We start from the raw sequence: 26,407 nt of genomic DNA on the forward strand, positions 1-26,407 counted from the left end.
TTAAACCGAACCGAGTAACATCAATACGTTTCCGTAGTGAATTAAGTTTCAGTTCAATGTCCGGGTGGATGAGGCTGGTTTTACGCATCAGTCTGGAGTAACACACCATCGATGTATTAATCAGTATGAAAAGCTCCTCTTACCTCGGGATACGAGTCTTTGGCAAAAACGTGAAGGAGAGCCGTCTTGCCACATTCTGTGTCGCCGACCACCACGATCTTACACCGGAGTAATCCCTTATTGCTCTCCATCGTGCGCAGCGTATCACTGGATGCTTCTGCGCCGCTGCCCTCTTGTCATTTAGCTCCCAGCGGCTGCGGAGAGTCGAAGAGCCGCTCGGAGTGTTGGGAATGTTTCTCCTGGATGTCTGGAGGATAAATCAGTCCGAACGCAAAAAACTTGAGCTGCCCAGTCCGCTGTCGGTCACATTACTCTGCGCACCGCCGCTCCGCTCTGCTCTGCGCTCTTCTGCCGCTGCGGCCGAATGAGGCGCGCTGATGGCACCTGAGCAAAGTTACGTCACTGAGGGAGAGACGCACCTTCCGCTCTGCTTTCTCAACAAATAAAGGCTCACAGAGCTTCTGGAGGGCTGCAGTGGTTTAGATATAAACCCGCTGGAACCTCATAGTCAGGTGTGGAAGTGGAAAATGACAAATAATGGCAAATAATCAAAATGGGTACTTTTATGGAATGGAACGTTTCTTTCTTTCTGAATAAATGAATGAATTATTTCTAGTCACAATTAAACACATTGCATATACAACACAAAAAAAACAAAACAAAAAAAAACAAACAAAAACAAAGATCTGAAGATAATAACATGATAATAACGACATACTTAATACTATCCCCTTTCACTTATCATCAGTCTGTAACCCTTCATTTCTTTGCATTATAAAGGTTTTTTGAAAGTTAACGACGAGCAACTACATTTAAGTTAATCACTGAAAACATTCCAGAGTTTTTTTCCTTTTTTTATTTTTATTTATTTTTCTTCCTTTTTCTTTTTCCCCTTTGTTTCTTTTCTATTTTCTTCCTTATTCCCAATTTCTTTCTTTTTTTAACCTTTCTATTTTTATTTCTTTTTCTTCCTTTTTTCCTTATATTCTTTATTTTCTTTAAGGTTTCCACAGTTTAACAGAAACACATTTATATGGTACATTAGTTGTCACTGTATGTAATTCAAAACTTAACAACAAACTATTTCCCCTGTGTGTAAAATCTCATGACAGACTATAGTAATAGTAATATAATGCAAAACAAATCACATTTACCAGAAATATATAAAGATATATTATTTGAAAGGACACAACTACTACTTACCACTCAAATGATCCTTCATATCCTTGAACCTATAAATAACAGTCTGATATCTCTCGTCCACCCAACAAGTGGTGGAGAGTAAAGTAACTTCACTCTGGATTACCTCATGGATCTCTTCAGTATGTTCATACGATCACTTTCCCAGCTGCAATGCTTCGTCCAGAAAGTAATCCAGCTTCAGGCCCCGGGTTGCCAGGTTCTCAGCGGTGGTTAATAGATTCAACACACCTTTAATAAAAAAAGATTGTTCTACTTCCGAGCTCCTGAGAGCAGCAGGGATTAAGAAGTAGAAGAAGGTTGTTGCATCAACGTTACAAATACAGATATTCTTCTTTTTATTACAGCCATTCAGAGCAGCCTTGTTTCAGTCAGCACAACCTCAGCAGCTACAGAAAGTCTCTGATGAGTCACTTCCCCTCTGTTCTGAGCCAATATGAGAAAATACACGAGAAAAGTACCAGGTGTTACTACAACAAAGCCCCTAGTGGGAATAATATTAGAAAAAGTAGACCAAATTAATAAACACACACACACGGATATATGTATTTATAAACAAACTAAAAAAAAAAAAAAAAGTATAGAATATCACCTTCATTAACACAATAAAACTCTGCAGCAACATGTTTACTGATGAGAAGTCATTTAGCGCCATCTGCTGGTGAGGAACTAAACTGTTGAGATGTCAGAAAGTGCACAATTGCGTGAAAAATGTATTTTAAATTCAGTTATATTGTAGCAACAGTGCTTTACGTTCGTTTTACTAATTAAATGTTGCCATCAATATTGATATTTTTAAAGCTGTATTGATATCTGATGTTTCTTTTCCTTTTTATTGTTTCTATACATTACAGTTATATTTTCTATACAGTTATTATATCCATTACAGTTTTGATTTGTCATGTTTCTTTACATCCATGAGACAGCAGTTGTATATTTCCATTGCTCACGTGGAATAGTTTTGTTTCTATCTGTAAACATTATTGAAATAAATGAAATGTCATTTAAAATGTTAAGTAGTTTGGATACTAACTTGTATATTCCTCTCACATACACCAATCACTTTCATGTCACACAGAATTTCAGGGGCTTATTGTTCTAAATAGTGATGACCCCCCCCCCCCCCCCCTTTTATGACATCATCACTTCATGACAACCACTACTACAGTCGACCTTCACTCCAGCTTCATTTGTGAAAAACAATCCGACACGTTCAAAAGCCAACATGACGGACAAAGGGAAGCCCTCATTCAACAGGAGCTCGGTTTATAGATTCTGCTCAGATGGAACTCTTTGTGACGCCGTCCTCAAAGTGCAAGGTGTTGAACTTAATGTCCACAAGGTCATTATGTCGAACTGTTCGTACTTCAGGTAAGACGAAGTGGAGAAAAACGGTTTTTCCTTGATAGTTCTCAGTTTCAACTGGTATAATATTTAGAATATGTTAAACTACTGAGCACTTCATGATAAAAACTGGTTTGTGATCCAAAAGCTGATATTCACTTAAAAAAAAATCATAAACAGAAACGCACTTGTAAATTAATGTGACTTTCTGGGTGTAGCGTGAAACTTCCACATTATGTTTTAAGCAGAGATGAAAAGTGATGTTTCTTTTTGACTATTTGCTTTGCCAGAAGCAGATATTTGATTAGTTTACTTGTATATAAACTAGAACAGGTACTCGGTAGAGCGCATGCCACATTTGTCACCATGGAAACCAATTGATAACAAGGTTATTTCATCCACCACACCACTCCTTCCACCGTTTGTCATGGTTGTTACTAGGGATGTCCCGATATTAGTGATTTGTGAGTGATCGGGGCTCGGCAAATCCAGCCGATCACCTCGCCGATCTAAAAAAAAAAAAATAAGAAGGCGGTCCGCAACGTCACACAATAACCACAACAATCAGGGACTAGAAGCTCCGGTCGAGCTGCAGAAGCTAGAAGCAGGCGGAGCGGGGCCATAGACCTATAAAACTAGAGTTATATATAGTGGTTTATGTGTTTATGTGCAGAAGTCTATGTCTAAATTTCAATGTGGTCTGTCTTCTTCTGCATTTTTGTTGTGTTTGGTGAGTCACCGCGCCCCTAAAGGCCTGGCATGTGTACTACATGCCCTGCAGCCTCGTGTTGAGCCGCGTTCATAGTGAGGTGTGGATGGAAGTTTTGTGGGAGGCCAGGGAGTAAAAAGATCGCTTTTTCGTCGAAGAATTTTGATTCAATAAATGAGTTTTACAATAATTTCTAGCTAAACAAAGCTTCTGCCAATAGTGCTTTTAGCTTCAGACATCTTAGTTTCTCCAAAAATAGCCTATTGAGTATATTTGCAATAGCAATGTGAGTATTGGATCGGGAAAGTATCGGTATCGGCCGATACTCAATTCTGAAAAATCGGATTGGTATCGGGGGCAAAAAAGTGTGATCGGGACATCCCTAGTTGTTACCTTTACCAAAGAAAGTTGACCAAGAAGGTTATGTTTTCTTCTGCGTGTATTTTTATTGGTTTGTATGTATTTATGTATTTTACCAACTTTCTGCAAAAACGCCTCACCCGAACTGCATGAACTCTTCAGGGATGATTTTTCATCATCCAAGGACCAATCGATTGGATTTTAGGACGTTAACGACTTACCATTTCCGAATAAATCCCAAAACGACTGCGAACAAATGTCCCATTCAAAGTGGATGAGAGAGGCACCTCATGGAGCTCAAAGGAGATCTAATGGATTGGTCCATGGATGATGGCAAATCATCTCTGAACCGTCGCAGCAATTTGGGTGAATAGTTTGTGTGAAAAGTTGGTAAAATACTTACATATTTAATACATGCATACAAACCAATAAATAAATAAATAGAAAAAAATAGATATACGCAGAAGAAAACATAGCCTTCTCTGCCAGCTTTTATCAGGAAAGGTAATAAATAAATAAATAGATAATTAACTAAACAACTAAATATATAAACAAATAAACAAACATAACCTTCGCGTAAAAACATTTCCCCCTAAAAAACAAGAACATTTTTAAACCTTGTCAACTCATGTGTTGTATATTGTGGTTGTACTCAGTTTCAACTTAAGAGTTTAAATGTTTTCAACCTTCTCACAAATGTTTTCTTTCTCTATTTCTCTGCCGTTTCCCCAGAGCTCTTTTCCTTTCGAGGTCAAGCCCAAACCAGAGGGTTTACGATATAACCGACATAAGTCCTGCGACCATGAAGCTCATCATTGAGTTTGCATACACAGGCTCTTTCCATGTGACAGTGAACAATGTGCAGGACCTCATGATCGCCGCCAACCAGTACAGCATAATGGACATTGTACAAACCTGCAGCCACTTCCTGTATGAGCACATCCGCCCAGAGAATTGCATCGGCATTTGGCAGTTGACAAGAATCTGCAATTCCCCTGAAGTGCATCTTGAAGTCTCTCGTTACATCCTGGATCACTTTGAGGAAGTTGCTGATGGTGAGGAGTTGCTGCAGGTCACCGTCCAGGATCTCGCTGATATCCTCTGCAGAGATGAACTCAATGTGAGGTCTGAAAACATTGCGTATGAGGGCATGATGAGGTGGATCGCTCACATGCCGGAACAGCGCAAAGGACACCTCCCGACCCTGATGACAAAGGTACAACAATCTGTGTGACTCACACTCATCCTGAGCACTCAGGCGATGGTGTTTTCCTTCATAAGTGTGAGTTGGTACATGATCAGAAATTGAGTTTCAAGAGGCTTTCCTAAAACATCAAAATCAAGTAGAAAATAACTGACCACAAGTGACATGGTCCATAAAATGATACTGATAAAATGTGCCCATTTCATTGCTGTTTAGATACGACTGTCCCTGATGAGTGAGGAGTACATCAGCCTCAATATCATGTCCAATGACCTGGTGTGGGAAAGCTCTCTGTGCCAGCGCATGGTCATAGATGCCTGCTTTCTCAGTGCTTGCCTCAGTGCTGCCAGTAGTAACATTGGCTTACGCAACCCTGTTTGCCGCCCACGCCTTCCCAACGCCATTCTGTTTGCCATTGGAGGCTGGAGCGGAGACAACCAAACCAATGCCGTCGAGGCTTACGACGTCCGGATCAACCGTTGGGTCAGCGTGTCGCCCAGCGAGTCGCCCAGCGAGTCGCCCAGCGAGTCGCTCAGCGAGTCGCCCAGCGAGGAACCGCCTCGCAGTGCTTACCACGGCACCGTCTTCCTGGATGGATGGATTTACTACATTGGTGGCCTCAACAGATCAGAGCATTTAAAAAGTGTGCACAGGTTTAACCTTGTCATGCACATCTGGCAAGAGGTGATGCCCATGCTTTTGTACCGCTGCTACGTCAGCGTGACTGTGCTGAACGGGTCCATCTATGCCCTGGGAGGCTCTGATAGCGTCAGAAGTCTCAACTCTGCAGAGTGCTACCAGCCCCAGATGGACCGGTGGAGCTTTATAGCGCCCATGCAAGAACAGAGGAGTGACGCCAGCTGCACGACCCTCTACGGGAAGGTGAGTGTCGCCCCAAACAGATATCATGGAGGGGAAGAGTAGAGTGAAGGGAGCAGGTTGCAACAAATACCACCAGCACCTGAAATGTGATGATAAAAAAATTCAGAAAATGTTTATCATTGGCACCCCCTGGTGCAAAGAAATTACTTTAAGAGTTTGATAGATGGTCTTTCTCATCAAGATTATTTGACTGAACTTGCACTACGGTGTCGGGGATAATTGATGGCTCACTATTGCGGCCCAGTATCTCATTCATTCCAAGATTTCGTTTGATCCCAAGACGCTGTTTTGAATCGGTTGGTGAAACAGTTTGGTTTGCTGGCTTGAATTAGGCTGGATTGTTTGTCAGTTATTATCATAGCTTGGAGGAGCAGAGTGTATCTGCATCTGACAGGAGCTGAGCTGGAGAATTATAGCGGCCTCTAGTGGCTCAACAATTATCTTAGAAGCAAATTAGTAGAAATTAATTAGAATTAGGAGAAAATCTTCTGTTTATAAATTTGAAACCTTATTCTGACAGATTGTGAATGTGGTATCCAGTGTTTTAGTTGAACTTTGGCTGAAGTTCACTCCTCCGTGGACCAATGAAGACACTTGAGAGGGACCAATGTGACAACACCTGAGCCCTACAAAGTAAAGTTACTTTTATCTTCAGGTGTATGTTTGTGGAGGATTCAACGGGGTGACGATTGTGCAGACAGCGGAGTGTTACAACCCAGAGACCAACCAGTGGACCATGATTTGGACCATGAGCCGTTGCCGCATTGGACTTGGAGTCGTTGCTTATCGAGATCTCATCTATGTGGTAAGAATACCAAAGGGAGCGGACACTCGGGCAACATGTTGAATGACACAGAGGGAGCGTGAAAGCCTGGACGAGCTGGGCATCGCGTCACATTCTCTCTTTGTTTTGGTAATTTGTCGTTACCTCTCAGTAAGTAGTTCTATTTCCCTTCCAAAGGTCGGCGGCTTTGATGGTGACAACCTTCTGAACAGTGTCGAGGTCTACAATCCTCGGACCAACAACTGGACCGGCTCACCCCCCATGAGTGTGGCGCGCAGCAACTTTGGCATCGAAGTAATTGACGACCACATCTTTGTTGCTGGGGGCATAGACGACTTTGGCGTCATCGATTCTGTTGTGTTCTACGACGCCACGCTGACCAAGTGGCAAGCGGCCAGTCCCATGCCGACGTCACGCAGCGCGCTGAGCTGCTGTGTGGCGTACGGACTCCCCAACATGCGGGATTACGCCTTCGACCGAGACAGCCTGCCGCTTCTTCAGTTAGAAGGACGAGGAGGAGGAGCAGGAAAATAAGGATGAGCAGGAAGTGGCGGGGCAAGAGGAAGAGGAGGAGTAAGAGGAGTCTTTAGGAAAGACCTGCCATGTACCACGACCCAAGACTGTCCAGGCTGTGACTTTACATCTGAAATAAAGAAAAAGCTCATCCAACAGGTGTCTAACAGGAAATTCTTTCCCAAATTGTAATGTAACTTTCAGTTCCTGTGAGTTTTGTGTGGAATGTCAGAAGGGACTTCTTACTTTCTTTTGGTACTAACTCATATAAAATTGCCTAAATTTAAATCGGTATCCTTTTAACATAATGACCCTGAGCCAAACCTGAAATGCATCAATCCACCCTTCATATCATTTTATCTGTGGGGCCATGAAGCCGAGTCCTGAGAACAGTGGAAGCAGACATTTGGGATCCCCAATTAACCTCGTGCATGTGAGGTCAATTCGTGATGCTAAATTGCCTTGAGGTGTGAATGCGAGTGTGTGTGGTTGTTTGTTTGTCGGTTTATACAGTCCCTTCTTCATTCTTATCATTTGGAATTATTTCTGCCACTTAAGTTTTTAAGACCATCAAGCAGATTTAAATATTAGACAAAGATAACCAATGTGAACACAAAAAGCTGTTCTAACCATTTTGTAAAGCTTCCGGACTCCAGCGACCCACGGTGAGAGCCGTTATATACAGATAGAGAAAACCTGGAACAGTGGCTCCAGTGTGTGGTGGAATTCTTATCTATTAATTCATTCATTTGAATAATAAAGTTAATCTACGTGTTGCAACACAAATCAGCAGTTTGCATGAAACAGGTACAAAAACAGAGATATAATTCTTCATACACCAGCTTTCATCAGCTTTCTTCTTCTATCAGCCCTGCCACAGCGCCATCCTGTGGTTCCTACAGAAACGACACATCAGTCATTTTAATATGTTGATGTTTGTGTCGTGTCTAGAAGCCTCTGAGAGGTCCTCAATGGCATAAAAAACTAACAAAAAACATGGAGATTGTAGTTTGAGAAAGGTTATCCAATAATATGCAACGAATTATCTAAAAATAAAATAGTTTGAAGTTATTTATCATGTCAGGGTAATTCAAATTTCTCTTCATCCTGATCAGCATTGCATGACCAGACGGTGAACTACACAACGTCACATTATGACCTGCAATTTATGAAACACATACTTGAAAATAAAAACAAATAAAGTGTACATTAGAATAACACACCAAGTAAAAATGTTTTAGAATGGGGAATTAATATGTTGTTATTTGTTTTCACCAAACAAACAGTGAACAATTAGAGCAATAACAATATACTCAGATATCATCTCTGAAAAGTACTGAGAAGAAGTACAACTTATTGAACCCTTCGCCATAAATAATATATAATTTTCTTTAGCTTCCACTTATTCAATATTCAAATATTTTAAACATGTTAGAACTATTAAAATAAGACAAATTATCTGAGGAAAGATATATATTGTTATATTTTAAAAACATGTAGTTGACAATGTGTTATATGATCTTCTGCAGGGGAATGTCTGATTTTCTTTAGATGAAAAATCTGAGATTTCCTGTTGCTGGAGAGATTCAATGGTCGAAATGCCTCCACTCGATTCAGAAACAAACATTTGTTTTATGGAACGCATAAACTTAACTTGGACACAGTAAGAAGTTAGATACTGGATGTATGTGTGAGATGATTTCACTACTGTGAGTTTAGTTCATCCTCTGCGCTCCAGATGTGAGAGTAATGACCTCCAGCGGGGAAGCGGAGTGTTTTTCCTGCAGCTGTGACCTCAGATAATCCCGCTTCTCCTCCCTTCCTACTCCACTTCTCCTCCCAGGAACTCCAGTGTCCGCGGTTTGAGGCTCTCCGCAGCTCCCCGGATCACTTCCCGCAGCTTTTCCTCCGCCAGAGGAACGAACCGGTCACTTCTGGTGCGCCAAGTCAGCTGTGAAGAGGCAGGAGGGTGGCGGAAATGAAGTCGATTGTCATCCAAAATAAAACACCTTTGCTTTTTTGGAGTTGCACCATTGAACACGTCAAGGCCCAGAGATAAATCCAGTGCGCATGCGCACATTACATCCATCCTCCGGTATTGATGAGTTTCAATCTCATTCTGTTAATGTACAAACCACAATAAACATATATATATATTTTTTCTGTTTGTGTATTTTTTGTGTGTCTCTAGCTTCTTGTTTCACTTCTACTTTTGGACATTTGTGTTGCTACACACACAAAACACTAAAATGAACACTGTGCAACATATTCAAGCGATAAACATTCACATTTTAGACAAAGAATCTGCAACCTTTTTGACCAAAAGAGACATTTTTGTCATTTTCCACCAAATCAAACTTAACCGGAGCCACAAAACATGTTTAACCTTCAAAATGAGGCTGACACAGCTTCTAAGTTCTAATATGTTCAGTAGTTTTTAAACGAACATTACGGTGTGTTTTTTTTGTTTTTTACCATTTAGGATGGTGAACATTTTATTACATTTTCAGCTGTTTTGTACCTGAGTTTAGTGGTTTCATCCTTCTTTTCTGGCATTTTTCAGGCAATTTAAACTTTTTTACAATAGAATAGAAATATTTCAAAATTCCTTTAAGCATTGCGCCACACAGAATAAATAAAAGAAAGTTGAATATCAAATAGGAGAGGATAAAAATCAAATAAGTAATTTGTAATATGAACATGTACAAATCTTAGCAATGACTATATGAGCACAGAAAGGATGAACTTTAACCTAAACACAGCAAAACAAAGTCTTAAGGCCACAGGAAGGAAGGACATTTTTGCCATTTTAACTGTTTTCTAAGTAGTTTTTATGCTTTTATCCTTTTTGAACTTCGAGTCATTGTAGCCCCCATTTTAGTCATTGTTAATTTTTTTATCCAAAAAGAGATTTTTTCAAAAATCTTTCTTGTGCGTAATTTAAAAAAAAACAACGTTTATTTATCTTCAACTCGGTGAAATCTTCAGGAATTCGCAGCAAAAAGAACCAAAGACCTCTGAACAAGGAAGAATCTGAGCGTTTTATTGTGAAGATCCACATGTGAACTTGTGTTTTTTGCGTCTGAATTGACTCGGATCACTTGTTGAGCGCAACGCACAGACAGGAAACTAGTCACACACACTCACACACACACTCCTGTTCGGACGCGCCTCTCTGCGCTGAGAAGCATCTCCTTAAAAAACCGTCTTCAAACCGGAGACCGTCTAAAGTGTTGTGTCTCTGTTATTTGGAGAGTTTATCAATTGTTCCTCAACCAAGGCATCACCCCAGTGGAGAGAATGTCTGGTGAAGAGGCTCCAACTCAGCAGCAGACGCCCGATGGAGGAGACCCGCCCGCCCCCGCCCCCGCCTCCGACGCGCCGCAGGAGAAGACCGAGCCGGAGGTGAAGACCGAGCCGGAGGAGAAGCCGGTGTCCCTCCGGGCCCTGGTCCTCACCGGGTACGGCGGTTACGACAAGGTGCGGCTGCAGGTGAAGACGCAGAGCCAGCCGCGGCTGAAGGCTGGAGAGGTGCTGGTCCGCGTCAAGGCGTGCGGGCTGAACTTCGCCGAGCTGCTGGGCAGGCAGGGGCTGTACGAGCTGCTGCCCCCCCCGCCGGTCACCATGGGCATGGAGGGGTCCGGGGTGATCGAAGCCGTGGCAGAGGACGTCAAGGACAGGAGAGTGAGTACAAGGCCAGCTGGATGCCGACACACACGCACACACACACGCACACACACGCACGCACACACAAACACGTTGACGCTGCTGTGCGTAAAATGTTCCACATTGTTAAAAACGTCTCTGAACTTTGTATTTACAAAGTTTCTTTCACTCATTTCTGGAGAAAATTTACTTGCACAGTGTTTTTATTTTTAAGAATTTCAGTATAGAAATAATAAAGGTGGTGCAGGGGAGAGCACCCCCACCTCACAGTAAGAAAGTCATTGGTTCAGGACGTTTGCATATTCTTCCTTTTCCTCCCACAGTCCAACAAGGTGTTCATTAGTGTGGCCCTGTTTGCATGGCAACACCAGTTCACATCATCTCACTGTTTTTGGCCGATCGTCCTCATGGCACAGCGTTTCAGGAGCCTGAACTCTTTTTTTTCTTTTTTTTATTCTATTAACGGGCACCAGAGTGGAGACATTTTAAAATACCACCTCAGCTTTTAAGTGTTGATGTGCAAGAGGCATAATTGCTGAAAACGATTGTGTGATGGCTCTACCCCTCGACCCGATGACCCCGCGACCCGATGACCCCGCCACGTCACTTAACAACAACAACAATGGCGGACTTCCTGCTCCAGGCAGAGCTGCAGAATCTACTGATGCTATTTGGTTAAATAAGCTGATATAGTATATTTGTGGATTTCTAGGTTTTAACATGCTCCCTGTCTTTTTTCTCAATTTTCATTGTATTTTATGTGGCAGCATTACAGCACCACCTATAGGCCTGGTATATGTACTACGTGGTTTTGAGTAGTTTTCATGGGAAACGGATGTTTCCCGTTGTGGACGGGAAACTTTTAAAGAACGACGGGAGGAAAGAAAACGATTGCTTTGGCTCGTGTGGACGAGGCTTCGGTGTTTGATGTGATGGACTGGCGCTCTGTCCGGTCTGCATCCCGCCCTCGCCCATAGTTAACTGGGATTGTCACCAGCGTCCCTCGATCCTGCAGAGGATTAAACGTTTTAGAAGATTTCTTTCCTCTCTGTGCCATCGAACACAATTGTAACAGAAAATACATAGAAGAAAGTCTTGGAACATTCAGGCGTTATAAATAGAAACAGTTTCGGTGTCCTTGAGGTGTTTCTGTTCTTTTTTTTGTTCTGCACAATTTCTCTGCAGTTTCTTTTTGAATAAAAACTCCCTACAGATATTCAATCGATGAAATCCTGGTTGAGAAAGTTAAAGACATCAATGTCCTCTTGCCAGTTTCTGCACAGATTTGGGAGCTTTTCTCTTTTTCGAATTGATGAAAATACTGTAAATTAGCCATTTCTTGTCTCTTGGAAACTCTCTTGCCACCTGCAGTTACAGTTTGACGCCTCACATAATGATGTGTTGGCTTGGGGGGATCGTATTTATTTTCACAACAGCATGTCAAGGATAAAACCTAAGTGACTCATAGCAACTCACATTTATCACTGCTGCCACACTTTCTCTTTTTTTTTTTTTTTTTTTTTTTTTTTTTTTTTTTTTTTTTTTTGCAAAAGGTCTCAATGTTCCAAATGTACCTGAAGGGTTTTTCTTGCACCTGACGCATCAAAACAACAGAACTCAGGAATGGAGGGTGGAGAAGAAAAAAACTCATCTTTGCATGAGTAACGGGGATTTTGAGCTGCGTCACTGGGTTCAGTGGCTAAAGAACAGACTTCAGCAGTAGTGGGACGGTTGTTCAACAATACTTATTGTATTTGCAGAATCGTCAAAAGACACTTAGGAGTCTCTCTGAGGTCGTGTTTATCGGTCAAAGGAACCTGAAACGTGTCTTTACTCTTTTTGCAATGCACAGGAAAACCACGAGGGTTCCACGTTTATATTTAACTAGAAGTATACTCGGTAGAGCTCATATGTTCGCCAACGCCACAATTTGTCACCATGGAAACACATGACGTCACTGCATCACGTGGCATGATAAGGAAATGAAACTGAACATTGTGGCGTTGGTTTGCTGTAAATCAGGTTAAAACTGATGAAATACTATTCTATGATGAAAATACATTTATTTACCTTTTCGTGACCCTGACCTTGACCTTTGACCCAAACGCTCTCAATATTTAATGGGACCATCTTTGGATGAAGACAAATCCTCCCTGAAGATTTCATGCAATTCGGGTTGAGTCGTTTTTGCGAAAAGTTGGTAAAATACATTCAAACTAACAAATAAATAGATACATACACGCAGACGAAAACGTAACCTTCTCGCCCAACTTTCATTGGTGAAGGAAAAATTAGATTTTAAAGCAATGCTATTTAAACGTGTCAAAGAAAGAAAAAAAAAAAAAGGCTTTTCGTCCAAGAAAGAGCAGAAAGAGAAAGATGAGTCTTGTCATAAAGAGAAAAGAGTGTAGAAAGAGAGTTACAGAGGATGAGGCTTCACTGAAGTGATGGACGAAATTAGAGCCGAACGCATATTTTGCGGTGAAAAGTTGGCGAATGAAGGTTTGAAACGACAAGATGAAGCAGCACCAGACGACTAAACTGTCAGGAAAAATTCCTCATAAAACGATTTCTCTACATGCGACTGCTTCCTCATTGACTGACGTCCCGGATCAGCGCTGGAGGAAGCAGCTCCGCCAGAATAAAAGCTGTGCTCTTTTTTCCCCTCATCCTCCCTCTTCTTTCCTCCTCATGTTGTCTAGATTCTGTCGACTCGTATTTAACAACCACTTGAAAATGAATCTACACGGGGTGACCAGCGTTGCCTGTTATGGCGGTATCCCCCTATTGAAGAGCCAAACCCTCTTACCTTATACGTTTGTATATTTCGTGCATTTATGATGTATTCTTTATTACACATTTAATAGTTGTACGATTTTAACATGATTTCTACACAGTATGTATTGGTAATGAAGGCGCAAAAACAAACACCCCATTTAATTTAATTTAATTTTAGTTTAATTTAATTTAATTTAATTTAATTTAATTTTATTTTATTTTATTTTATTTTATTTTATTTTATTTTATTTTATTTTAATTTAATTTAATTATTATTAATTAATTAATTAATATTTTATTTGACGTGCATGAATTATGCAGAAATTATGGAGATTGTCAGAATTTGACTTGAATCAGAGCTCACTGAAAGGCTGTACTTAAAACTTATGGAAGTTTTGTTTTAAGATATTTGAAAATACATAAAATGACAGGATTCGTTTATTGACGTGAACTTTTGGTCCTGTCGTCAGTCTTAAGAGATTAGAAACTCGATAAGTATCTTCCTAATATGGCCCCATGTGGGTTTTCTTAGCATTACTGAAGCAGGAGAGGAATTCCAGGAGGAGGACCTCCTTGTCAGTATGGAATTCCTCTCCTCCTCCACTCCTCTCATACCTCCATCCATCCTCCTCACCGTCTTTGGAGAGCTTATGGAGGGAGATATGCTTCACAATCACTTTTTTTTTTTGTTTTGAGGGTGAAAAGCAGTAAAAAAACAAGCGTGTAGGATTTTTTTTTTTAAAGTCAAGGTGTGGGGTATAGGTGTAATTCTTCTAAGTACTGATAATGTGAAGATTTTAGAGCTCAAGAGGACGTGGGAGTGAATCTGGGCGGGATGAATCGGAGCGCAGAGCAGCAGACAATAACGACATGCGATGCCACAGAGTTTGCAGAGACTAATCCTGTTGTAATCGTGTCTGGAGCCGTGTGGCTGCAGACGAGGCCTGCAGGGCGGCGCTCTCATGAGACGCTCGGGGGAAGCAGACGGCATGTGTGGTACGTCAGGAGAACTTTACAGCTTCTTACAGATTCCAACATGTTTGTGGTGCAGATTTTATAAATTTGCCTTTTTCTGTTTCAAACTGTTTCACCTTTAAGAAAAAAAGAAAAAAAAAGAAACAGGTAATTACCTCCACTAAGATTTGACATTGTTACTGCACTTAGGAGAGCTTTTGAGGTGTTTGAGGTAATTCACAGGAATATTCCTGTTATTTGCTACTTGAAGCTTGAAAGCAATTAAGAGGGAAACATTTGACATTTTCATTTATTACATTTTCCATCACTTTCTTGCGCATCTCTTCTCTAATTGGGATTTTACCTGAAACAAAACACGATCGACTCATCGAATAGGACAACCACACTCTTCATGTCTCCTTCTGTCTGCAGTTGGAAGCCAAACGAGGAAGACTTCATCAATACCTCCACCTGTCACGTCTTCTGTCCTCCCTGCTGAGAATTTGCTGTTTTTGCTCAGCTTGAAATTGCTTTTCGATATTTCCTTCAATACACAATAGTCCCTCCTATCTCCTAACAGTCCCTCCTATCTCCTTTCCTATCCACTTCTCCTTAACCCCGGAAGAGTTTAAGTGGCGGCCATGATAAGGAGCGTTGGAATTCTCACTAAGCTCACGAAAGGAGGCTCAATGCTTCCTTTAGAACCTCCTTTAGCCTAGGAACCACTGATGCTTGGAAGCCTCCTAACACCTTTCCTTAACTCCTTTAGGAAGTCTCCTAACACCTTTCCTTAACTCCTTTAGGAAGCCTCCTAACACCTTTCCTTAACCCTATGACCTCCTCCACGGGGTTCAGGAAAAGTGGATAGGAAAGGAGATAGGAGGGACCTTTGGCTCCTCCATCAGGAGGTGGTTCGCTGAGTCAGCAGCTTCAGCATTTTGAGTTTGAGTTAATGGTGTGGTCAAGTCACTGATGGACTCGCGTCCTCAGCCCATTTAGCCGCATCCTCCATCTCTGGTGCCTTGTCAGGCTGGTCGTGTTTCTCCTGGACGCAGGAAATGAACTTAAATGATCTGTAATGAGTCTTCAGTTAAAAAAGAAAAGAAAAAGGGAACTAAAAAAAAGTTTAAATCAAGCTGCAGCTTATCTTCTTTCTAAGAAAGCCCAGAAGAAATACTCCACTGTAATACTGATCACAATTGGTACACAATCATTAAATGGTTTTTTTTCTAATACCTGTAAATACATTTTTTAAATGAGGTTCTCTGGCGCATCGTAAAATCTCCTAAAAGTATCTACTCTATTTGCAGCAGATCGTTTCGTTTTCTCCACTGCTGCTCAAAACACAGGATTTCTGCAGATTTCAGTTTGGATGTTTTCCACAAATTTGTAAAAATCCAGAAAAGTTTTGGTGTTTTACAACGGCAACGCTTTGAAAACGATGGAAACAACGTAGTTGTCATATCAGGCCACTAGTGGGTGCTGTTTTTTGGGGGTTTTTGGTAATGAACCCACACACACATGCTTGCAGAGAGCAATACGCTATAAACGCTGACATGGCAAGAACACAGATATTCTCGATGGACAGACGATGAAGTTGGATTGTTATTGCGGTGACTGACAAATCCAAGTCATACCAAGTCCTAATAGGAAAGCTAAACAGTGATATTCTTCTACAGGAAAACACATCAGGCACATGAGCATGTTTCTTGCTTCACTTTCTCTCGGTTATCCAGGAACTGAGCTCAGCCTTTTTTTAACACTGTCATGCATTTTTCGGGGGGTTCTCATCCTGCGAGCTTCGAGTGTTTCACAAGTCCGAAGGTTGAGAAATGTGATCCGTCCATAAAAAGGACCAAGTCGCCTGATGTGGAAGCCTCATGTGCAACAACTGGAGCTATTTCCCCGCAACAGACCCGTGTGTGTGTGTGTGTGTGTGTGTGTGTGTGTGTGTGTGTGTGTGTGTGTGTGTGTGTGTGTGTGTGTGTGTGTGTGTGTGTGTGTGTGTGTGTGTGTGTGTGTGTGTGTGTGTGTGTGTGTGTGTGTGTGTGTGTGTGTGTGTGTGTGTGTGTGTGTGTGTGTGTGTGTGATCGGTTCATTGTCATTGGGCTGTGTGCAGCAGGAAGTGGGCGTGGCTTAGTGGTCTTGAAGCTGTTTAGACAGGAAGCGCCGCCACATTCATGATAAAGTCGGACTTCTTTCCTGTGTTCTTCACTTTTCTTTGGTTCGGGGGGGGGGGGTTACACGACATTGGCGATTCGTTTAGTAACTTGGACAAAAATTCATTTACTCTCGCCTTGTGTTTACTCTCCTCTCTCCGAAGCTTTTAAGAGTCTTCATCGTCTTCCTTCTCTTTAAACGGTGTTTAACCATGACAAGTGTGAAGATATCTGAAAGCTTCTCTCCTTCTCGACATAACTGAATTCAGTCCTCACTTTCTACAAGCTAGAGAAAGTTTTTCGGTATCTGATCCGTGGATTGTACGAAAGCACGTTTCTGGTAGTTTTTATTACCTTTCTCTCAAGCAGCCTTGAAACTTTAGTTTGGCATCAGCAATTTCTGTTTGAAGGTGTGATGATAATTATTTATTGTTAACGGAGAACCCAGTATGATGTAAAACCAGAGCCAATTAAGACTAAACGGCACAATTTTGTGATGTTTTGCATCTCCACTCAACAAAGTCGGCAACTCATCCAGTTTGCTGCATCTCGTTTATTATTGCAATACAAGATTGTGCCTCAGGGTGGTGTATTGAGCCACTCAGGCCCCTTTTACATGACGTTTCAAGGAAAAAACAGTAAAAAAAATGAATAGTTTTTTAATGCTACTTGGTGCTGTTGGTTGTTTTTGTAATGAAACACACACACACACACACACACACACACACGCACGTATTGAGAGAACAAAACGCAATAAACATTAACAATGGCGAGTAGTACCTTCTTGAAGAAAAAAGAAATTTCACTGTATTTTGCAAGAAAATGTTTCATTAAAATTGACTATGTTGAGATTGTAGTCATTTTCAGTAGTAATTGTCTGATCTTGCGCCACAACAAAGCAAAACTTTCAACTGTAAATTTAAAGGTTATTAAAGCAATATTTTACCGGTCTGGCCCACTCGAGATGAAATTACAACGTATGTGGCCCCTGAACTAATATTTTCTTTTGTATTTATTCTGTATACATCTTTGTATGTATGACATACATATGTATATATTTATACACATATGTATGTCATATGTATGTATATACATATGACATATATATGTATGTATGTATATATATGTGTGTATGTGTGTGTATATATATATATATACATCTTTATATTGGGTCAGTTAAGTGCTTTTAAATAAGTATGTTCCATAACATATTCTGTGTATTCTATTTTGTTCATTCAATATCAACTGGTCCTACGATAGATTACACGTCACAATGCAGTATTTAGTAGTACACAATGTAGTATTTAGCTGTGCACAATGCATCAGAATGGACCATTTCAAGTGTATTTTTTCCAAATCTTCACTACAAAGTCTAAGCGCTCGTCTGTCCTCCAGGTGGGCGACCGGGTCATTGCCCTGGGCCGCAGCGGCATGTGGCAGGAGCTGGTCGTGGTCGCCGCCGGCCGTACCTTCCCCATGCCGGAGCAGATGAGCTTCGAGGAAGGCGCCGCCCTCCCGATCAACTACATGACGGCCTACATGATGCTGTTCGAGATGGCAAACGTCAGGCCGGGCAAAAGTGTGCTTGTACACATGGCGGCAGGTCAGAGACACGCACACGGCTCGCACTGAGCTGGTCTTTGTGTTCTTTTATTACAATACTTGATTCATTTTCCAGTTCGGTCCAAATACAGTCAGTATAGCAGATGGAGGGATGAAAACTATGTGTATTTCGATGTTTCATTTTAGATTATTTAATTCCCTTTGTCTCACGCAGTTTATCGATCAGACAGTTAAAACGACGTGTGCGAGAGGAATATAATCCACCGACTATTAGACAGTCAGAGACGGTCCCCCCACTTCCTGTTAATTCCTACCGTATAATAAGTCCAACAAATTGGCTCCCGCGGTCTCCTGGGCAACATGTGCAGCAGCGCCGGATCGCTAATCACTTCCCTGGATGCAGAAGCATTTCTGTGCAGAGAAATGATCAGCCGAAAGATCTGATTGGTGAGAGTTTGTGTCGGTGCAGCGGTGGCTTATTCATAAAATGCCACAGAGGATCATTACTACACGCGGTTGCTTTGACAACACCTGACATGTTGGAGGAGGACTCCCACACTGACGAGCTAATAATTCTCATTATCTACAGAGGCCTGTGTGTGTCATTAAAGTCAAGCCATGGCTGTAGTGGTGTTACATTAATCAGTCACAGACGCTTTCAAAACAGCCATTAAGGATCACATGATCAAGAAAATGTTCTTCTCTTTAGTACAAGAACAGGAAAACATCAAAAACCTCTGCAAAACAACTTTTAACACACAAACTGTGAAATCGTGTAAGAAACATGTGATATCATTTAAAGCTCTGGATTATTTTTTTCTTTTGATTGATATTGTAATTTCATCTTTTTTTGCTAAGATTTAGTTTTAAAAGGTTTTATTTTGAAGAACCTTTCCTTCCTGCACGACATACCCGCCCTTGTTTCTCCCCTGACATGTGTGACGACCACAAAGTTATTTCAGACAGATGGCGAAACGCGTTAAGATACCACAAGGGTAAATTATAAACCTATTGCAAAATGTGAGATGGATGGTAATCATGGTTGAAAGCTCAGGTTTCTCAACACAATAGCCATCAGGTAGTAGTGCTTGCTATATTTGTCAATGGGTTAAGGTTTTGTAGTGATTTAACACTCTTGCCTAACAACTAAATGATTCCCAGCTCATGTCTGGTCTTTCTGCATGGTCCTATGTAGAATGGCTGTCATACCTATGTTGTACATGGGAGGGCGATGTTGAGTCTGTTTCAGTCTGTCCTAAATTTACCTGGTAGTTGTGGTGGTGGTTAAGATTGGCTTCAGGGGGCAAATTGCATTTGTAAACTACACCGCTGTGTTAAGTATTCCCTGTTTGACAGACTCGACACACCATCTTGTGGTGAAAACCTGTATGGAAAGACTCACTAATCTTTGCCTTTTTGATTCATTTCTTTTGGTGACCATCTGAGGTAATAGGCATATAACATATTATACATTTAATGTTTGAGTTAGTCAGGAATTTCTGTTACCAACAACTCAAAATGAGTTTCAGCTTTTTGTTTCAAGCGACTATCTCCTATTCTAAGGTGTTTCATCTCCAAAGACGGAGGCGGACGAATCAAAACGCCATCTGTCCCCTGACAAACTGAAGTCTGTAGGTTGAGTAGAATCGGTGCAGCGACACTGTTTATCCTCCCGTCAAACATTAACTGGATGTTTTTAGTGATACGTGTGGTGTGTGCTCCCTGTGAAGGCACATGGTGTTAATCCTCTCCGTCGTGCCTGATATTGTAAACAACATAGTTCAAGAAGATCATGTAGACCACTGAAGGAGAAATATGGATTGGAAATCAGTACTCAATATAGTAATTACACAGTACTTGCTCCTCTCACATCCTAGTGAGAAGGTCTCAGGCAGGCGTCTGCAACTTCTATGATCTAAAGAGCAACTTTTGAATTTTTTTTTCCACCAAATCAAGTTTAACTGAAGGCACAAGGCATTTTTAACCTTTATAATGAGGGCGACGCAGAACTTAAACTTACATTTATAGTTTGGAAATGTGTCCAAAAGCTGTATCTTATGAAGTTTGAATTACAATTCAGAATTGTGAACATTTCATTACATTTTTCCAGCTGTTTTTGTACCTGATTTTTGCAGCTCAACTCTTTTCACCATTCTCAGCAGATAAGTTTGACACTTAAGCTGTTTTAACCATTTTACCTGTTTTTAAGCAGTTTATTTTCCCATTTTAAACATTATTCAACCATTATTTCACATTTTATCTTTTTCATTTCCAATTTTTTTGTAGTTTTAACTATTTATCCCCATTTTACTTTTACCATTTATTTTTTTTAAATTTCCCTCTTAGCTCCAAGCTAAGAATCCTTCTGAAAATGACTGTCGTGTGTAAATACATTTAAAACACGTCAAATGTTTCTTCGTGTGTAATTAGGCGTCGTTTCAGCCTCCATACCATCTTATCATGCTACACAGCCGTGAACGTCCAGAGCGTTTACTGTTCCACAGAGCAGATCTCTCATGCTGAAAGTGAAAACGATCACCAGTGTGTGTGTTTGTTGTGCTGCTGTCTGCACATCTGCAGGCGGCGTGGGCATCGCCGCCACCCAGCTGTGTCAGACGGTGCGGGACGTGACAGTGTTTGGCACAGCTTCAGCTTCCAAGCACGAGACCATCGCCCAGGGCGGCGTGACTCATCCCATCGACTACCGGACCAAAGACTACGTGGAGGAAATCCGCAAAATCAGCCCGAAGGGTGAGAAAAGACCCTCCTGTCGTCCTGTTAAAGTACATAGTAAAATGATATTTTTTTTTTTTTTTTTTTGGACTTACCGGTTCGTATAGTTATGAATGAATGAATGATTCTTTATTTCAAACATACAAATATCAGTTAGACAGATGGTTATAATAAACTCTGGTATAAAGTGATGTGATATTCTCCACTGAGCAAGCGAACTGCTGTACCTCTCAAGAATCAGTCCTCTATATATATATTTTTAAAACCGAATTATATTTGAAATTTTTCAGAGTAGTAATTTTTAAAGATCTATATGAATTAAAATATTATACAGAAATCAATTTTTTTTATTATGTGTGTGTGTATATATATATATAATTTTTTAAAGATATTTTAGACTTTTTTTCCGCTATCCATATCTGCTTATGTTCCCTGCAGGAGTGGACATTGTCCTCGACCCGCTTGGTGGTGCGGACACCCATAAAGGCTACAGCCTGTTGAAACCTATGGGGATGCTTGTCGTCTTTGGTAAGAATAAATGTGCAATAAAATCCGAGCAAAACTTTTAGCCTTTTGTCTTTCTTGAGTTACTTAAATAGTTTTTTTTTGTTTTTTTTTAATTCTGGTTTATGTATCTCAGGTGCTGCCAATTGTGTCACGGGCCAGAAGAAGAACCTGTTGGCCATGGCCAAGACCTGGTACAACCAGCTCTCCCTCAACACCCTGAAGCTGATGCAGGCCAACAAGGCCATCAGCGGCTTCCACCTGGGCTACGTCACTGACGAGCAGCTCTTCACCAGGACCATGTGCTCTCTCATGGAGCTCTACAAGCAAGGCAAGATCAAGCCCCGGATCGACTCCTGCTTTCACTTCGAGGAGGTCAGTGCCAATCAAGTATATTTCTCAGTTAGATGAGAGAGAAAGTGTGTTTGGTCAGGCATTAAACTTGTCTTAACGGAGAGTAAATTATGGTTGAACTCTGGATTTTGATCACGTCATAATATATTGTTAGTGAATCTTAAGATCCACTGGCAATGAAAAGAGAAGTTTATTTAATTAAATTTTAAATTTTTAATTTAAATTTTAAATTTTCTAATTTTGATTTTAATTTAAAAAAAATTTTTTTTTTAACATTTTAATTTTTACATTTTTTTTCTATTGAAATTTTTTTATTATTATTATTATTATTATTATTATTTTTTTTTTTATATTTATATTTATTGTAAATATAGCCACTATTGCAAAGTGAAATTTGTAATGTCATGTTATTATGTTATATAATATCAGTAAGTAATGGGTAAAAATTAACCTGCATGAGGGTGAAAACTACTTTTATAATTTTTATTACACGATGAAATTATAAAGTGAAAATTTTAATTTGGCAAACCCGAGACAAAAAAGATAAGTTGTAGGATTTCTTTTTGCATTATAAAAGTATTAATATTTGTTTCTTGGAGTAAAAAAAAAAAAAGGATCATAAATCAACATATTGTTTCGAATCAGAAGGAAAAAAAAAACAAAAGAAAAGAAAGCACTTAAACTTCATAATTTCCATTTAAAACATTTTACAATCGAGTGTCTTGGCATTCCAGGTTTTTGATGTCTGCATCTTCAGTAAGGATTTCTGTTACCGTCAGTTCAGTGGAGTAAGAACTCAGTTTTAAGAGTATAAAAGAGAAGAAAGTATAGATATTTATGTTAAAATATCAGATTTTTTAAAAGATCAAATACACATAGTGTCACATATAAAATGATTTCTAGTGATTTTCTAACATGGAGGGGAGCCTGACTGTTCACAGCGGTTCAACTCATGAGGCTTCGTCTGCTGAGAGTCTGTAAACATTTCAACTGTGCACGCCAAAGAAAAACAAACAAACAAACAAACTAGAGCTACACTCGGTAGAGCGCAGGTTTCTCCAACGCCACATTTCTTTGCGGAACCGAGTTAGCAGCACTAGCATGTTAGCAGGTTAGCTCATATCGACGCTAACTAGCATGTCAGGTAGCTACATCACTGTGTGAAACACTGAGCGGGGGAGCGTCTCCATGGCAACGCACGCTGATCTCCTTCGATCTCCTCCATCAGGCGCTACTTCCTAACATTTTAAATGGATCAGGGAGCCGCAACCTAACATTTAATTTCTGCTCCTGCTTCACCACCTCATCTTGAGCCGTACAAAGTCATGAAGAATAAAATCAACTATCTTGTTTTTCTTCTTGTTTTCTCCACATTTAGTCAACAAAAACAGTCAGTATTTCATTTTCCAGGTCGCTGGGCGACTCGTACGAGCGGTTTCTTTCTCGTATTGTACACGTCTGCTCCGCTCCCCCTCAGGTCACCGACGCCATGAAGCGCATGCACGAGCGCCAGAACATCGGAAAAGTCATCCTCCTCCCCGAACCCAAGAAGGAGGAAGAGAAACCGGAGCCCAAAGCCGAGGAGGGGAAAAGTGTGGAGGAAAGCGAAGCCGCCGTCGACGAGAAGAAAGAAGAAGAAGAGGAAGAGGAGGCCAGGGTAGAAGTTCAAGTAGAAAAGGATTGAGTAAGAGTTTGTTTTCACACACTTCCTCAGCGAGTTTCACTCTTGTTCAGTTTGTCAAATAACGGAGTTAAAAATCAAAATTTCACAAATTCTTTGTCAGTATTTTTCAAGCGTTTATAAAGTTTTGTCGTGCAATATGTCGATAGTGGCGTGTCTTGGTTGGAAACTCTTTTTTATTTTATAAGTGAAAGGTCGCTGTATGCATACATTACCCGAGAGACAATGTGTTCTGATTAGTCGTTGAAATTGAGGGCTGATAAATGGGTTCAGGTTTAAATTCCTAATCTATGACGACTCAATTAAAACCACATAAATAGGACTTATATTATACGGCGATATTGAAGATGTCATCTCGGGCTGTTTGATGTGGGAAAAAAAAAAAAAACATTGAGGGGGGCATTTTTATATAAAATGCATTGATGCTAAACGTTTTCCATATATTTGTTTATATGTTCCAACTTTAAAAACTTTCCCGTGGTGGAGTTGTTTTCAACTGTTTTACAGAAGATCAACAATAACATTTGTTCGGACTGGTTTAATGGCTTGTGACACACTACTTAAATATATGTGTAATTATGACTAAAGCGGATTATTTTTCACCTACGTCCTCTTTTGATGACTTAAAGTGCACCAGATGTGTTGTTGTCGTTTGCTTGGTGCCAAACCCAAACCCTGCTATCAACGATGTCTGTGATCCAACTGTGAAGAACAATTCCAGGGACTTTCCCGCCTTTTTTTCGAAAATCACCCGTCCAAAGAGCAACGTGCTGACCTTAAAGCTCGCCAAACCTTCAGAGAACAGGTTTGCTCGCCTTATTCTGTCATGTGGTTGAGCCGCGTACCTGCTGTTGCCTTATGAAAAGAAAAATAAAGAGATTTGTGGCAAGATTACCAGTTACAAGGTGTGTTATTCACACAGGTTCCTGTGTTTGAAGCTGTCCTGTCACATTGTGACCGTGTCCGGGTGAACGGCTCTCAGCTCAGACGTTCAGATGTTTAGTCCAGATGTGGGTCGTGATTCAGCGATGTGACGCAATCGTAGCACAAGAGGAAGATTTTTGTTTATATTTTCCCTCCTTCCATCCACACTGGCCCCGATCCACACATTCCTCCCTCCACCCTCTCACGTCTCTGTCTCTCTGTCCGACTTTCACAGATCTGAAGAGAACTTTCAACAAAGTTTCCAGACGGTCTTCTGTGTTATTTACATTTGTGTTAGAGCCCTCCCCCCCTCCTCCTCCTCCTCTTCCTCCTTTGGCCACTTTGTCAAGTATTGTTAAGTTTGGCCAGGTTTCCTTCTTCTCTCCTGGTCTGAGATAAGACCTGAGGTGGATTTCTGCACAGGGAGCTGGAGTCTGACTGTGATTCCGCTTCCTCTAGAAAACCCTGTCAGGGTTTATTCACACTTTTTTAATTATTAAATTTTTTGGGGGGTGATGCTTTGCTTTATTTGTGATTTGTTGCCGTGGCAACACGACCAGCGGGGATTTCGAGGTTTATTAGCTGGTTTAATAAACAATCGACAGGAGCGTGACGCCTGAGCTGGAAACACAGAAAGAAATAAGAGGAAGTGTCAGTGGCTTATGGTGGAAAAAACTTCCTAGATAGATTTTCTTTGTCTTATCATCACCCGCATGTTCATCATGAGTAATATGTTATCATGCATTGATAATAATGTTATCTACCAAGTAAATAAACCCAGATTGTTGTAACTTTGTGGATCTAAAAAAGATAAGTCAATTATTCAAATCATGATTTTGACTGGAAATCATAAATATGTAAATTTTATTCTGAATTAGACAAAATATTTAAAATATTTGAAAATCTGAAGTACAATATCTCATTTATTTATTTATTTATTTATTTATTACAAATATAGCAACTACGTCAAAGTGAAATTTGTCACGTTATTATATCAGTGAATAATTCAGAGGATGGGCAAAGGTTTGCCTTCGCGAAGGTAAAAAATACTGAGATCTTTTTTATTACAATGAAATAAAATGGAAATTTTTATTTGGCAAACTCAAAACAAAAAAGATATAGTTAAAAAAATGTAATATTTTTTTTTGCAATATAAAAGTTTTAATATTTGTTTCTTGGAGTAAAAACACAAAGTCATGAATCAACATATTTTTTGGGAATCGGAAGATAAATCTTTAAAAAAGAAAGCATTTAAACTTTTTGAATTCCATTAAAAACTTAATACGTTTTCTTTATTTGTGAAGCCAGAAACCTGGAGACATTCATGTCTGTGTGCTGATATGATGTGAACTTCTTTTAACTGATAGAGGGATTGAATTTACTCCTATAATTAGATTTGTATGCCTTTGGTGTATCTCGGGTGCAGCCACATGTAAAGGACGCATTCACAGTGCATCAACACAACAAGATGAAGATGAAGCTCATTAAGATTTTCTTGCTCTGTGTGGTTGGTTATAATGAAACGATCAAAGGAGGACATCTAGTGGCCAGTGAAGAAACTGCAACTAAAATCATTAAAAATACTTGTGCTCCTCTGGGCCTTTTGAATCATCTTCACCTCTATAATCTCGCTGATTCTGTCCTTTTAAGATGAATTTAATTCATTTGATCTCAAGTGCAACGGACGAGTGAAATAAAAACCTTTCTTTGACAGTTTTCAAGTGTTTCTCTTCTGTTAAGGCAGAGGGTTAAATACATTGTGGAAAAAAATCGCGATTTAATTAGAAATCTAGGTTTTTAAGAGTTGAATGTGTTGAGTGTGCAGGGAACAATACGCCATAAACATGAAGAAAATGGAGAGAACCCGACATACGTATGGACTGATGACGCATCAGATGCCATCAGGGGTGCGTCTCAACTATTTAACTACTGATATGGACGATAAAACTAGAATACAGACTGTGAGTCAAACCAC

The 26,407-nt window shown here is 40.3% G+C and overlaps 2 protein-coding genes across 2 annotated transcripts in view; one reads left to right on the forward strand and one right to left on the reverse strand.

Moving 5' to 3' along the window:
- The window catches only part of LOC308110891 (rho-related GTP-binding protein RhoN-like), a 47,339-nt gene extending 46,833 nt beyond the window's left edge, over positions 1–506 (reverse strand). The window contains exon 1 of the mRNA XM_080465511.1: positions 144–506. Within this exon, the coding sequence (XP_080321637.1) occupies positions 144–251 (108 nt within the window). The 5' untranslated portion in view covers positions 252–506. The remainder of the gene's footprint in view (positions 1–143) is intronic.
- A 9,709-nt stretch (positions 507–10,215) lies between these two features.
- LOC308115233 (synaptic vesicle membrane protein VAT-1 homolog) lies at positions 10,216–24,402 on the forward strand. The gene is made up of 6 exons (XM_080472654.1): positions 10,216–10,800; positions 18,069–18,276; positions 20,817–20,987; positions 21,408–21,497; positions 21,610–21,848; positions 23,305–24,402. The coding sequence occupies exons 1-6, from the start codon at positions 10,417–10,419 to the stop codon at positions 23,509–23,511; spliced, it is 1,299 nt and encodes a 432-aa protein (XP_080328780.1). The 5' UTR covers positions 10,216–10,416; the 3' UTR covers positions 23,512–24,402.
- Positions 24,403–26,407: the final 2,005 nt, after the last annotated feature.

Source organism: Lipophrys pholis, assembly GCF_963383615.2.
Source record: "Lipophrys pholis genome assembly, chromosome: 1".
NCBI classification, from domain to species: domain Eukaryota; kingdom Metazoa; phylum Chordata; class Actinopteri; order Blenniiformes; family Blenniidae; genus Lipophrys; species Lipophrys pholis.

Bases quoted from the DNA above. Each gene is read 5' to 3' on its own strand.
- LOC308115233 (XM_080472654.1), top strand. From the start codon at position 10,417: ATGTCTGGTGAAGAGGCTCCAACTCAGCAGCAGACGCCCGATGGAGGA. The intron at 18,277-20,816 runs GTCAGAGACACG...GCACATCTGCAG, and splicing joins GCTTGTACACATGGCGGCAG to GCGGCGTGGGCATCGCCGCC. The intron at 21,498-21,609 runs GTAAGAATAAAT...TATGTATCTCAG, and splicing joins GGGGATGCTTGTCGTCTTTG to GTGCTGCCAATTGTGTCACG.